The sequence below is a fragment of the Telmatherina bonti genome (genome assembly GCF_933228915.1).
Source record: "Telmatherina bonti genome assembly, chromosome: 21".
Taxonomy (NCBI): Eukaryota; Metazoa; Chordata; class Actinopteri; order Atheriniformes; family Telmatherinidae; genus Telmatherina; species Telmatherina bonti.
The window spans coordinates 805,525-818,927 of record NC_136630.1 but is presented as its reverse complement, the minus strand read 5'-3'; the positions used below and the strand labels follow the sequence as shown (position 1 = coordinate 818,927).

Below are 13,403 nucleotides of genomic sequence, written 5' to 3'. Positions count from 1 at the left end.
GCATATACAGGGCACTGCAAATAAAGAGCGCCGAAAATACAGAGTGACGCAAATTCAGGGCGCTGCAAATTCAGGGCGCTGCAAATACAGAGCGCTGCAAATACAGGGCACTGCAAATACACAGCGCCGAAAATACAGAGTGACGCAAATTCAGGGCGCTGCAAATTCAGGGCGCTGCAAATACAGAGCGCTGCAAATACAGGGCACTGCAAATACACAGCGCCGAAAATACAGAGTGACGCAAATTCAGGGCGCTGCAAATACAGAGTGCTGCAAACAAAAAGGGCTGCAACGACAGAGCTCTGCAAACACAGAGTGCGGCAAATAAAGATAGTGCTGCAAACACAGAGCGCTGCAAATACAGAGAATGCTGCAGACACAGAGCGCTGCAAATACAGGATGCTGCAAATTCAGAGCGCTGCAAATTCAGAGCGGTGGAATTACAGAGCGCTGCAAATACAGAGCGCTAAAAAAACAGAGCACTGCAAACACAAAGCGCTGCAAATACAGAGCTCTGCAAACAAAAAGTGCTGCAAACACAGAGCGCTGCAAACACAGAGTGCGGCAAACACAGAGCGCTGCAAATAAAGATATTGTTGCAAACACAGAGCGCCGCAAACACATAGCTGCAAACACAGAGCGCTGCAAATACAGACAATGCTGCAAACACAGAGCGCTGCAAACACAGAGCGCTGCAAACACAAAGCGCTGCAAACACATAGCCGTGCGAACACAGAGTGCTGCAAATACAGAGCGCTGCAGACACAGAGTGCTGCAAAAACAGAGTGCTGCAAATTCAGAACGCTGCAAACACAGACCGTTGCAAACACAGAGTGCTGCAAATACAGAGCGCTGCAGATGAAGATAGTGCTGCAAACACAGAGCGCTGTAAATACAAAGCGCTGCAAACACAGAGCGCTGCAAATAAAGACAATGCTCCAAACACAGAGCGCTGCAAATACAGAGCGCTGCAAATAAAGATAGTCCTGCAAACAGAGTACTGCAAATACAGAGAATGCTGCAAACACAGAGCGCTGCAAACACAGAGCGCTGCAAATAAAGATAGTGCTGCAAACACAGTGCGCTGCAAATAAAGATAATGCTTCACACACAGAGCGCTGCAAATATAGAGAATGCTGCAGACACAGAGCGCTGCAAATACAGAGCGCTGCAAACACAGTGCGCTGCAAATAAAGATAATGCTCCAAACACAGAGCGCTGCAAATACAGAGTGCGGCAAAAACTGAGCGCTGCAAAAAAAGATAGTACTGCAAACACAGAGCGCTGCAAATACAGAATGCGGCAAAAACTGAGCGCTGCAAAAAAAGATAGTACTGCAAACACAGAGCACTGCAAACACAAAGCGCTGCAAACACATGGCCGTGCGAACACAGAGCGTTGCAAACACAGAGCGCTGCAAATAAAGATAGTGCTGTAAACACAGAGCGCTGCAAATATAGAGCGCTGCAAATATAGAGCGCTGCAAACACAGAGCGCTGCAAAGACAGAGCGCTGCAAATAAAGATAATGCTCCAAACAAAGAGCGCTGCAAACACAAAGCACTGCAAACACATGGCCGTGCGAACACAGAGCGTTGCAAACACAGAGCGCTGCAAATAAAGATAGTGCTGTAAACACAGAGCGCTGCAAATATAGAGCGCTGCAAACACAGAGCGCTGCAAACACAGAGCGCTGCAAACACAGAGCGCTGCAAACACAAAGCGCTGCAAACACATAGCCGTGCGAACACAGAGCGCTGCAAATACAGAGCGCTGCAGACACAGAGTGCTGCAAAAACAGAGTGCTGCAAATTCAGAACGCTGCAAACACAGACCGTTGCAAACACAGAGTGCTGCAAATACAGAGCGCTGCAAATGAAGATAGTGCTGCAAACACAGAGCGCTGTAAATACAAAGCGCTGCAAACACAGAGCGCTGCAAATAAAGACAATGCTCCAAACACAGAGCGCTGCAAATATAGAGCGCTGCAAACACAGAGCGCTGCAAAGACAGAGCGCTGCAAATAAAGATAATGCTCCAAACAAAGAGCGCTGCAAACACAAAGCGCTGCAAACACATGGCCGTGCGAACACAGAGCGTTGCAAACACAGAGCGCTGCAAATATAGTGCTGTAAACACAGAGCGCTGCAAATATAGAGCGCTGCAAACACAGAGCGCTGCAAACACAGAGCGCTGCAAACACAGAGCGCTGCAAACACAAAGCGCTGCAAACACATAGCCGTGCGAACACAGAGCGCTGCAAATACAGAGCGCTGCAGACACAGAGTGCTGCAAAAACAGAGTGCTGCAAATTCAGAACGCTGCAAACACAGACCGTTGCAAACACAGCGTGCTGCAAATACAGAGCGCTGCAAATGAAGATAGTGCTGCAAACACAGAGCGCTGTAAATACAAAGCGCTGCAAACACAGAGCGCTGCAAATAAAGACAATGCTCCAAACACAGAGCGCTGCAAATACAGAGCGCTGCAAATAAAGATAGTCCTGCAAACAGAGCACTGCAAATACAGAGAATGCTGCAAACACAGAGCGCTGCAAACACAGAGCGCTGCAAATAAAGATAGTGCTGCAAACACAGTGTGCTGCAAATAAAGATAATGCTTCACACACAGAGCGCTGCAAATATAGAGAATGCTGCAGACACAGAGCGCTGCAAATACAGAGCGCTGCAAACACAGTGCGCTGCAAATAAAGATAATGCTCCAAACACAGAGCGCTGCAAATACAGAGTGCGGCAAAAACTGAGCTCTGCAAAAAAAGATAGTACTGCAAACACAGAGCGTTGCAAACACAGAGCGCTGCAAATAAAGATAGTGCTGTAAACACAGAGCGCTGTAAATACAAAGCGCTGCAAACACAGAGCGCTGCAAATAAAGACAATGCTCCAAACACAGAGCGCTGCAAATACAGAGCGCTGCAAATAAAGATAGTCCTGCAAACAGAGTACTGCAAATACAGAGAATGCTGCAAACACAGAGCGCTGCAAACACAGAGCGCTGCAAATAAAGATAGTGCTGCAAACACAGTGCGCTGCAAATAAAGATAATGCTTCACACACAGAGCGCTGCAAATATAGAGAATGCTGCAGACACAGAGCGCTGCAAATACAGAGCGCTGCAAACACAGTGCGCTGCAAATAAAGATAATGCTCCAAACACAGAGCGCTGCAAATACAGAGTGCGGCAAAAACTGAGCGCTGCAAAAAAAGATAGTACTGCAAACACAGAGCGCTGCAAATACAGAATGCGGCAAAAACTGAGCGCTGCAAAAAAAGATAGTACTGCAAACACAGAGCACTGCAAACACAAAGCGCTGCAAACACATGGCCGTGCGAACACAGAGCGTTGCAAACACAGAGCGCTGCAAATAAAGATAGTGCTGTAAACACAGAGCGCTGCAAATATAGAGCGCTGCAAACACAGAGCGCTGCAAAGACAGAGCGCTGCAAATAAAGATAATGCTCCAAACAAAGAGCGCTGCAAACACAAAGCACTGCAAACACATGGCCGTGCGAACACAGAGCGTTGCAAACACAGAGCGCTGCAAATAAAGATAGTGCTGTAAACACAGAGCGCTGCAAATATAGAGCGCTGCAAACACAGAGCGCTGCAAACACAGAGCGCTGCAAACACAGAGCGCTGCAAACACAAAGCGCTGCAAACACATAGCCGTGCGAACACAGAGCGCTGCAAATACAGAGCGCTGCAGACACAGAGTGCTGCAAAAACAGAGTGCTGCAAATTCAGAACGCTGCAAACACAGACCGTTGCAAACACAGAGTGCTGCAAATACAGAGCGCTGCAAATGAAGATAGTGCTGCAAACACAGAGCGCTGTAAATACAAAGCGCTGCAAACACAGAGCGCTGCAAATAAAGACAATGCTCCAAACACAGAGCGCTGCAAATATAGAGCGCTGCAAACACAGAGCGCTGCAAAGACAGAGCGCTGCAAATAAAGATAATGCTCCAAACAAAGAGCGCTGCAAACACAAAGCGCTGCAAACACATGGCCGTGCGAACACAGAGCGTTGCAAACACAGAGCGCTGCAAATATAGTGCTGTAAACACAGAGCGCTGCAAATATAGAGCGCTGCAAACACAGAGCGCTGCAAACACAGAGCGCTGCAAACACAGAGCGCTGCAAACACAAAGCGCTGCAAACACATAGCCGTGCGAACACAGAGCGCTGCAAATACAGAGCGCTGCAGACACAGAGTGCTGCAAAAACAGAGTGCTGCAAATTCAGAACGCTGCAAACACAGACCGTTGCAAACACAGCGTGCTGCAAATACAGAGCGCTGCAAATGAAGATAGTGCTGCAAACACAGAGCGCTGTAAATACAAAGCGCTGCAAACACAGAGCGCTGCAAATAAAGACAATGCTCCAAACACAGAGCGCTGCAAATACAGAGCGCTGCAAATAAAGATAGTCCTGCAAACAGAGCACTGCAAATACAGAGAATGCTGCAAACACAGAGCGCTGCAAACACAGAGCGCTGCAAATAAAGATAGTGCTGCAAACACAGTGTGCTGCAAATAAAGATAATGCTTCACACACAGAGCGCTGCAAATATAGAGAATGCTGCAGACACAGAGCGCTGCAAATACAGAGCGCTGCAAACACAGTGCGCTGCAAATAAAGATAATGCTCCAAACACAGAGCGCTGCAAATACAGAGTGCGGCAAAAACTGAGCTCTGCAAAAAAAGATAGTACTGCAAACACAGAGCGTTGCAAACACAGAGCGCTGCAAATAAAGATAGTGCTGTAAACACAGAGCGCTGCAAATATAGAGCGCTGCAAACACAGAGCGCTGCAAAGACAGAGCGCTGCAAATAAAGATAATGCTCCAAACAAAGAGCGCTGCAAAAACAGAGTGCTGCAAATTCAGAACGCTGCAAATACAGTGCGCTGCAAACACAGAGCGCTGAAAACACAGAGCGCTGCAAATAAAGACAATGCTCCAAAGACAGAGCGCTGCAAACACAAAGCACTGCAAACACATAGCCCTGCGAACACAGAGCGTTGCAAACACAGAGTGCTGCAAATGCAGAGCGCTGCAGATAAAGATAGTGCTGCAAACACAGAGCACTGCAAGTTAAGAATGCTGCAAACACAGAGCGCTGCAAACACAGAGAGCTGAAAATACAGAACGCTGCAAATTCAGAACGCTGCAAATACAGAGCGCTGCAAACACAGAGCGCTGAAAACACAGAGCGCTGCAAATGCAGAGCGCTGCAAAAACAGCGTGCTGCATACACAGAGCGCTGCAAACAGAGCGCTGCAAACAGAACGCTGCAAACAGAGTGCGGCAAATACAGAGCGTTGCAAACATAGAGAGCTGAAAATACAGAACGCTGCAAATACAGAGCGCTGCAAACACAGAGCGCTGAAAACACAGAGCGCTGAAAACACAGAGCGCTGCAAATAAAGATAGTGCTCCAAACATAGAGCGCTGCAAATGCAGAGCGCTGCAAAAACAGCGTGCTGCATACACAGAGCGCTGCAAACAGAGCGCTGCAAATTCAGAACGCTGCAAATAGAGTGCTGCGAATAAAGATAGTGCTGCAAACACAGAGCGCTGCAAACAGAGTGCGGCAAATACAGAGCGTTGCAAACACAGAGCACTGCAAACACAGAGCACTGCAAACACAGAGCGCTGCAAATAAAGATAGTGCTTTAAACAGAGCACTGCAAACACAGGGCGCTGCAAACACAGGGCACTGTTAACACAGAGCGCTGCAAACATAGAGCGTTGCAAACAGAGCGCTGCAAACACAGAACGCTTCATAAACATAGAATGCTGCAGACATGGAGCGCAAAAAACACAGAGCGCTACAAACACAGAGCGCTGCAAATACAGACAATGCAGATACAGAGCGCTGCAAATACAGAGCGCTGCAAATACAGAGCGCTGCAAATAAAGATAGTGCTGCAAACACAGAGCGCTGCAAACACAGAACGCTGCAAATAAAGATAGTGCTGCAAACACAGAGCGCTGCAAACACAAAGCGCTGCAAATTCAGAGCGCTGCAAATACAGACGGCTGCAAATAAAGCTAATGTTGCAAACACAGAGCGCTGCAAACACAGAGCGCTGCAAATAAAGATAGTGCTGCAAACACAGAGCGCTGCAAACACAAAGCGCTGCAAATTCAGAGCGCTGCAAATACAGACGGCTGCAAATAAAGCTAATGTTGCAAACACAGAGCGCTGCAAACACAGAGCGCTGCAAATAAAGATAGTGCTGCAAACACAGAGCGCTGCAAACACAGAGCGCTGAAAACAGAGGGCGCTGCAAACACAGAGTGCTGCAAACACAAAGCGCTGCAAACAGAGCGCTGCAAATACAAAGAATGCTGCAGACACAGAGCGCTGCAAATACTGAGGGATGCAAACACAGAGCGCTGCAAGCACAGAGTGCTGCAAATAAAGATAGTGCTGCAAACACAAAGCGCTGCAAATACAAAGAATGCTGCAGACATAGAGCGCTGCAAATACAGAGCGATGCAAATACAGAGCCCTGCAAACACAGAGTGCTGCAAACACAGGGTGCTGCAAAACACAGGGCGCTGCAAAACACAGGGCGCTGCAAACACAGAGCGCTGCAAACACAGCGCTGCAAATTCAGAATGCTGCAAACACAAAGTACTGCAAAAACAGAGGGCTGCAAATACAGACAATGCAAATACAGAGCGCTGCAAATACAGAGCGCTGCAAACACAGAGCGCTGCAAATAAAGATAGTGCTGCAAACACAGAGCGCTGCAAACACAGAGCACTGAAAACAGAGGGCGCTGCAAACACAGAGCGCTTCAAACACAGAGCGCTGCAGACACAGTGCGATGCAAATAAAGACTGCTGCAAATAAAGATAGTGCTGCAAACACAAAGCGCTGCAAATACAAAGAATGCTGCAGACACAAAGCGCTGCAAATACAGAGCGATGCAAATACAGAGCGCTGTGAATTCAGAGCGCTGCAAATAAAGATAATGCTGCAAACACAGAGCCCTGCAAACACAGAGTGCTGCAAACACAGTGTTGCAAATTCAGAACGCTGCAATCACAGAGCGCTGCAAACACAGAGCGCTGCAAACACAGAGCGCTGCAAATAAAGATAGTGCTGCAAACACAGCGCTGCAAACACAGAGCGCTGAAAACAGAGGGCGCTGCAAACACAGAGCGCTTTAACACACAGAGCGCTTCAAACACAGAGCGTGCAAATAAAGAGTGCTGCAAATAAAGATAGTGCTGCAAACACAAAGCGCTGCAAATACAAAGAATGCTGCAGACACAGAGCGCTGCAAATACAGAGCGATACAAATACAGAGCGCTGTGAATTCAGAGCGCTGCAAATAAAGATAGTGCTGCAAACACAGAGCGCTGCAAACACAGAGCGCTGCAAATACAAAGCGCTGCAAATACAAAGAATGCTACAGACACAAAGCGCTGCAAATACAGAGCGATGCAAATACAGAGCGCTGCAAACACAAAGCGCTGCAAGCACAGAGTGATGCAAATAGAGAGCGCTGCAAATACAGAGCGCTGCAAATACAGAGCGCTGCAAATAAAGATAATGCTGCAAACACAGAGCCCTGCAAACACAGAGCGCTGCAAACACAGTGTTGCAAATTCAGAACGCTGCAATCACAGAGCGCTGCAAACACAGAGCGCTGCAAACACAGAGCGCTGCAAATAAAGATAGTGCTGCAAACACAGAGCGCTGCAAACTCAGAGCGCTGAAAACAGACGGCGCTGCAAACACAGAGCGCTACAAACAGAGCGCTTCAAACACAGAGCGTGCAAATAAAGAGTGCTGCAAATAAAGATAGTGCTGCAAACACAAAGCGCTGCAAATACAAAGAATGCTGCAGACACAGAGCACTGCAGACACAGAGCACTGCAAATACAGAGCGATGCAAATACAGAGCGCTGTGAATTCAGAGCGCTGCAAATAAAGATAATGCTGCAAACACAGAGCCCTGCAAAAACAGTGTTTGCAAAAACAGAGCGTTGCAAATACAGAGCGCTGCAAATACAGAGCGCTGCAAATACAGAGCGCTGCAAACACAGAGCGCTGCAAACACAGAGCGCTGCAAACACAGCGCTGCAAACAAAGAGCATTGCAAACATGGAGTGCTGCAAATACAGAGCGCTGCAAACATGGAGTGCTGCAAATAAAGACAGTGCTGCAAACACAGAGCGCTGCAAATACAGAGTGCTGCAAATACAGAGCGCTGCAAACATGGAGTGCTGCAAATAAAGACAGTGCTGCAAACACAGAGCGCTCTAAACACAAAGCGCTGCAAACACAGAGCGCTGCAAACACAGTGTTGCAAATTCAGAACGCTGCAATCACAGAACGCTGCAATCACAGAGCGCTGCAATCACAGAGCGCTGCAATCACAGAGCGCTGCAAACAGAGCGCTGCAAACATAGAGCGCTGCAAACACAGAGCGCTGCAAACACAGAGCGCTGCAAATAAAGATAGTGCTGCAAACACAGAGCGCTGCAAACACAGAGCGCTGCAAACTCAGAGCGCTGAAAACAGACGGCGCTGCAAACACAGAGCGCTACAAACAGAGCGCTTCAAACACAGAGCGTGCAAATAAAGAGTGCTGCAAATAAAGATAGTGCTGCAAACACAAAGCGCTGCAAATACAAAGAATGCTGCAGACACAGAGCGCTGCAAATACAGAGCGATGCAAATACAGAGCGATGCAAATACAGAGTGCTGTGAATTCAGAGCGCTGCAAATAAAGATAATGCTGCAAACACAGAGCCCTGCAAACACAGTGTTTGCAAAAACAGAGCGTTGCAAATACAGAGCGCTGCAAATACAGAGTGCTGCAAATACAGAGCGCTGCAAACACAGAGCGCTGCAAATACAGAGCGTTGCAAATACAGAGCGCTGCAAATACAGAGCGCTGCAAACACAAAGCGCAGCAAATACAGAGCGCTGCAAATAAAGATAGTGCTGCAAACACAGAGTGCTGCAAACACAGAGCGCTGCAAACACAGAGCGCTGAAAACAGACGGCGCTGCAAACACAGAGCGCTACAAACAGAGCGCTTCAAACACAGAGCGTGCAAATAAAGAGTGCTGCAAATAAAGATAGTGCTGCAAACACAAAGCGCTGCAAATACAAAGAATGCTGCAGACACAGAGCGCTGCAAATACAGAGCGATGCAAATACAGAGCGATGCAAATACAGAGTGCTGTGAATTCAGAGCGCTGCAAATAAAGATAATGCTGCAAACACAGAGCCCTGCAAACACAGTGTTTGCAAAAACAGAGCGTTGCAAATACAGAGCGCTGCAAATACAGAGCGCTGCAAATACAGAGCGCTGCAAACACAGAGCGCTGCAAATACAGAGCGTTGCAAATACAGAGCGCTGCAAATACAGAGCGTTGCAAATACAGAGCGCTGCAAATACAGAGCGCTGCAAACACAAAGCGCAGCAAATACAGAGCGCTGCAAATAAAGATAGTGCTGCAAACACAGAGCGCTGCAAACACAGAGCGCTGCAAACACAGAGCGCTGCAAACACTTGGCGCTGCAAATACAGAGTGATGCATATTCAGAGCACTGCCAATTCAGAGCGCTGCTAATAGAGAGCGCTGCAAATAGAGAGCGCTGCAAATAGAGAGCGCTGCAAATACAGAGCGCTGCAAACACAGACCGCTGCAAATACAGAGTGCTGCAAATACAGAGTGCTGCAAATACAGAGCGCTGCAAACATGGAGTGCTGCAAATAAAGACAGTGCTGCAAACACAGAGCGCTCTAAACACAAAGCGCTGCAAACACAGAGAACGCTGCAAATATAGAAGAGAGCTGCCAATTAAGAGGAGCACTGCACAAAAAAAAAAGTCTGCATTAAGAAAACACTCTGGTGTTGATGGACCTGAGCTTGGTGCGCGTCAGGATGCTCCTCGCCTCCTCATAAGTCACTCCTATCAGAGACTCTTTGTTAATGGACACCAGCTGGTCCCCTACCTGGAGCCGGCCATCCTGAAACAGCGCAAGTAGACAGATACAATCAGGTCCTGAGCCTGTCCTACTTTAAACTATATATATATATCATATATCATACATATATATATATATAGATATATCATTGATCGCTTGATTGATCGATAGATAGATATTTATCTATATATTCAGGTCACTGACCTTCTGGCAGTCTCCTCCAGGCACTATGTCCTGAATGAACACCATTGGCCCTTCAGCTCGGTTTGCTCCTCCCTTGATGATAAGCCCCAAGCCTGTTCCCTTGGCAACACATATCAGCTGAATAACACTGTCACTGGGGAAGGAGAGGAAGCAAAAGGCAGGACGACAGTGATCAAAAGTCATGAAAGCAACAACACAACATAATCTCTAACCCTCCTCCATAAAACTGCTGATGATGCTGTTCGCTGTAGTTGTTGCCGTGTTTCCGTGCAGCAGGATCACACTTTAGCAGTTTATGTAATCACTTTCAGCAACGGAGGAACTTTCTGTAACTGCTGAATAAAGCAGAATTAAAATGACTGAGGGAATAAAAGCCTGTAGTGTTTATTAAACATACTTTTATTAACTTGCAAGCCACTTTTTAGAACATTTCTAAATGGATGAGCTTCAGTCAACAATCCTTAAATGATTGAGAACAGCTGGGAGGAGAGGGGGTTGAAAGATTGGCTGGGTGACGATCAGCTGCATCTGCATGACCGCTCCAGGTGGTTTTTCCTCCTCATGACGTCTGATGTGTCAGTTCATGTTTCTCTGACCGTGCAGAAAAGCCCAGTTGTCTGACAGAATTGTGTTGCAGTCGCTTTGGCTTCATTTCTACTTCTTGTTCCGTTCTCCTTTTTTTTTCCTCTCCACCGATTTTTTGTCTGATTTCTCATCCTTTTTTCTTCCCCGTTCTCTCTCCCTCCATCCCAGGCAGCCATTAGAGGCAAAGAACAAAACATTTAGAACACAAATAATAAAATAAAGAATAACGCTGATGAATCAATGGAGCCTCATATTGAAAGGGCTTCTCTGGGAAGAGGAGAGCACAACGCGGCAGCCAGCCCGTCGTGCTGTCGCCATGCGGGACACGACGGTTCAGGAACACCTGGACTTCAGAAAGGTCTTCCCTGAAAGAGATGTCGTCTAGACGGTAGCAGGGGTTGCTGTGAAACCCCCACACCCCACCGCTTCAAGTTACTGGTCTGTTACTGGTCTGTTCCCGGTTAAACTGGTCAAGTTACTGGTCTGTTCCCGGTTAAACTGGTCAAGTTACTGCTCTGTTCCTGGTTAAACTGGTCAAGTTATTGGTCTGTTACTGGTCTGTTCCTGGTTAAACTGGTCAAGTTACTGGTCTGTTACTGGTCTGTTCCCGATTAAACTGGTCAAGTTACTGGTCTGTTCCCGGTTAAACTGGTCAAGTTATTGGTCTGTTACTGGTTAAACTGGTCAAGTTATTGGTCTGTTACTGGTCTGTTCCTGGTTAAACTGGTCAAGTTACTGGTCTGTTCCCAGATAAACTGGTCTGTTACTGGTCTGTTCCCGGTTAAACTGGTCAAAATATTGGTCTCTTCCCGGTTAAACTGGTATTAGTTACTGGTCTGTTCCCGGTTAAACTGGTCAAGTTACTGGTCTGTACCCGGTTAAACTGGTCAAGTTATTGGTCTGTTCCCGGTTAAACTGGTCAAGTTACTGGTCTGTTACTGGTTTGTTCCTGGTTAAACTGGTCAAGTTACTGGTCTGTTCCCAGCTAAACTGGTCAAGTTACTGGTCTGTTCCCAGTTAAACTGGTCAAGTTACTGGTCTGTTACTGGTCTGTTCCCAAGTTAAACTGGTCAAGTTACTGGTCTGTTCCCAAGTTAAACTGGTCAAATTACTGGTCTTTTCCCAGTTAAACTGGTCAAGTTACTGGTCTGTTCACGGTTAAACTGGTCAAGTTACTGGTCTGTTCCTGGTTAAACTGGTCAAGTTACTGGTCTGTTCCTGGTTAAACTGGTCAAGTTACTGATCTGTTCCCGGTTAAACTGGTCAAGTTACTGGTCTGTTCCCGGTTAAACTGGTCAAGTTATTGGTCTGTTACTGGTCTGTTCCCAAGGTAAACTGGTCAAGTTACTGGTCTGTTACTGGTCTGTTCCCAAGTTAAACTGGTCAAATTACTGGTCTGTTGCTGGTTAAACTGGTCAAGTTACTGGTCTGTTCCCAGTTAAACTGGTCTGTTACTGGTCTCTTACTGGTCCAATCCCAAGTTAAACTGGTCAAGTTACTGATCTGTTACTGGTCTGTTCCCAAGTTAAACTGGTCAAATTACTGGTGTGTTCCCAGTTAAACTGCTCATGTTATTGGTCTGTTACTGGTCTGTTCCCGGTTAAACTGGTCAAGTTACTGGTCTGTTCCCGGTTGAACTGGTCAAATTACTGGTCTGTTCCCAGTTAAACTGGTCAAGTTACTGGTCTGTTACTGGTCTGTTCCCAAGTTAAACTGGTCAAGTTACTGGTCTGTTACTGTTCTGTTCCCAAGTTAAACTGGTCAAATTACTGGTCTGTTCCCAGTTAAACTGGTCAAGTTACTGGTCTGTTGCTGGTCTGTTCCCGGTTAAACTGGTCAAGTTACTGGTCTGTTCCCGGTTAAACTGGTCAAGTTACTGGTCTGTTCCTGGTTAAACTGGTCAAATTACTGGTCTGTTCCCGGTTAAACTGGTCAAGTTACTGGTCTGTTCCTGGTTAAACTGGTCAAGTTACTGGTCTGTTCCCAGTTAAACTGGTCTGTTACTGGTCTGTTCCCATTTAAACTGGTCTTTTTTTGGTCTGTTCCCAGTTAAACTGGTCAAGTTACTGGTCTGTTACTGGTTAAACTGGTCAAGTTACTGGTCTGTTCCCAGTTAAACTGGTCAAGTTATTGGTCTGTTCCCAAGTTAAACTGGTCAAGTTACTGGTCTGTTACTGGTCTGTTCCAAGTTAAACTGGTCAAGTTACTGGTCTTTTCCCGGTTAAACTGGTCAAGTTATTGGTCTGTTCCCGGTTAAACTGGTCAAGTTATTGGTCTGTTCCCAGTTAAACTGGTCAAGTTACTGGTCTGTTACTGGTCTGTTCCCAAGGTAAACTGGTCAAGTTACTGGTCTGTTACTGGTCTGTTCCCAAGTTAAACTGGTCAAATTACTGGTCTGTTGCTGGTTAAAGTGGTCAAGTTACTGGTCTGTTCCCAGTTAAACTGGTCTGTTACTGGTCTCTTACTGGTCCAATCCCAAGTTAAACTGGTCAAGTTACTGATCTTTTACTGGTCTGTTCCCAAGTTAAACTGGTCAAATTACTGGTGTGTTCCCAGTTAAACTGCTCATGTTATTGGTCTGTTAGTGGTCTGTTCCCGGTTAAACTGGTCAAGTTACTGGTCTGTTCC

The 13,403-nt window shown here is 46.8% G+C and overlaps 1 protein-coding gene across 1 annotated transcript in view; it reads right to left on the bottom strand.

Annotated features, from left to right (window-relative positions):
- The window catches only part of stxbp4 (syntaxin binding protein 4), a gene marked incomplete at both ends in the record, with an annotated part of 243,413 nt that overhangs the window by 69,558 nt on the left and 160,452 nt on the right, over nucleotides 1-13,403 (bottom strand). The window contains 2 exons of the mRNA XM_079261137.1: nucleotides 9,922-10,028; nucleotides 10,191-10,323. Of these exons, the coding sequence (XP_079117263.1) occupies nucleotides 9,922-10,028; nucleotides 10,191-10,323 (240 nt within the window). The remainder of the gene's footprint in view (nucleotides 1-9,921; nucleotides 10,029-10,190; nucleotides 10,324-13,403) is intronic.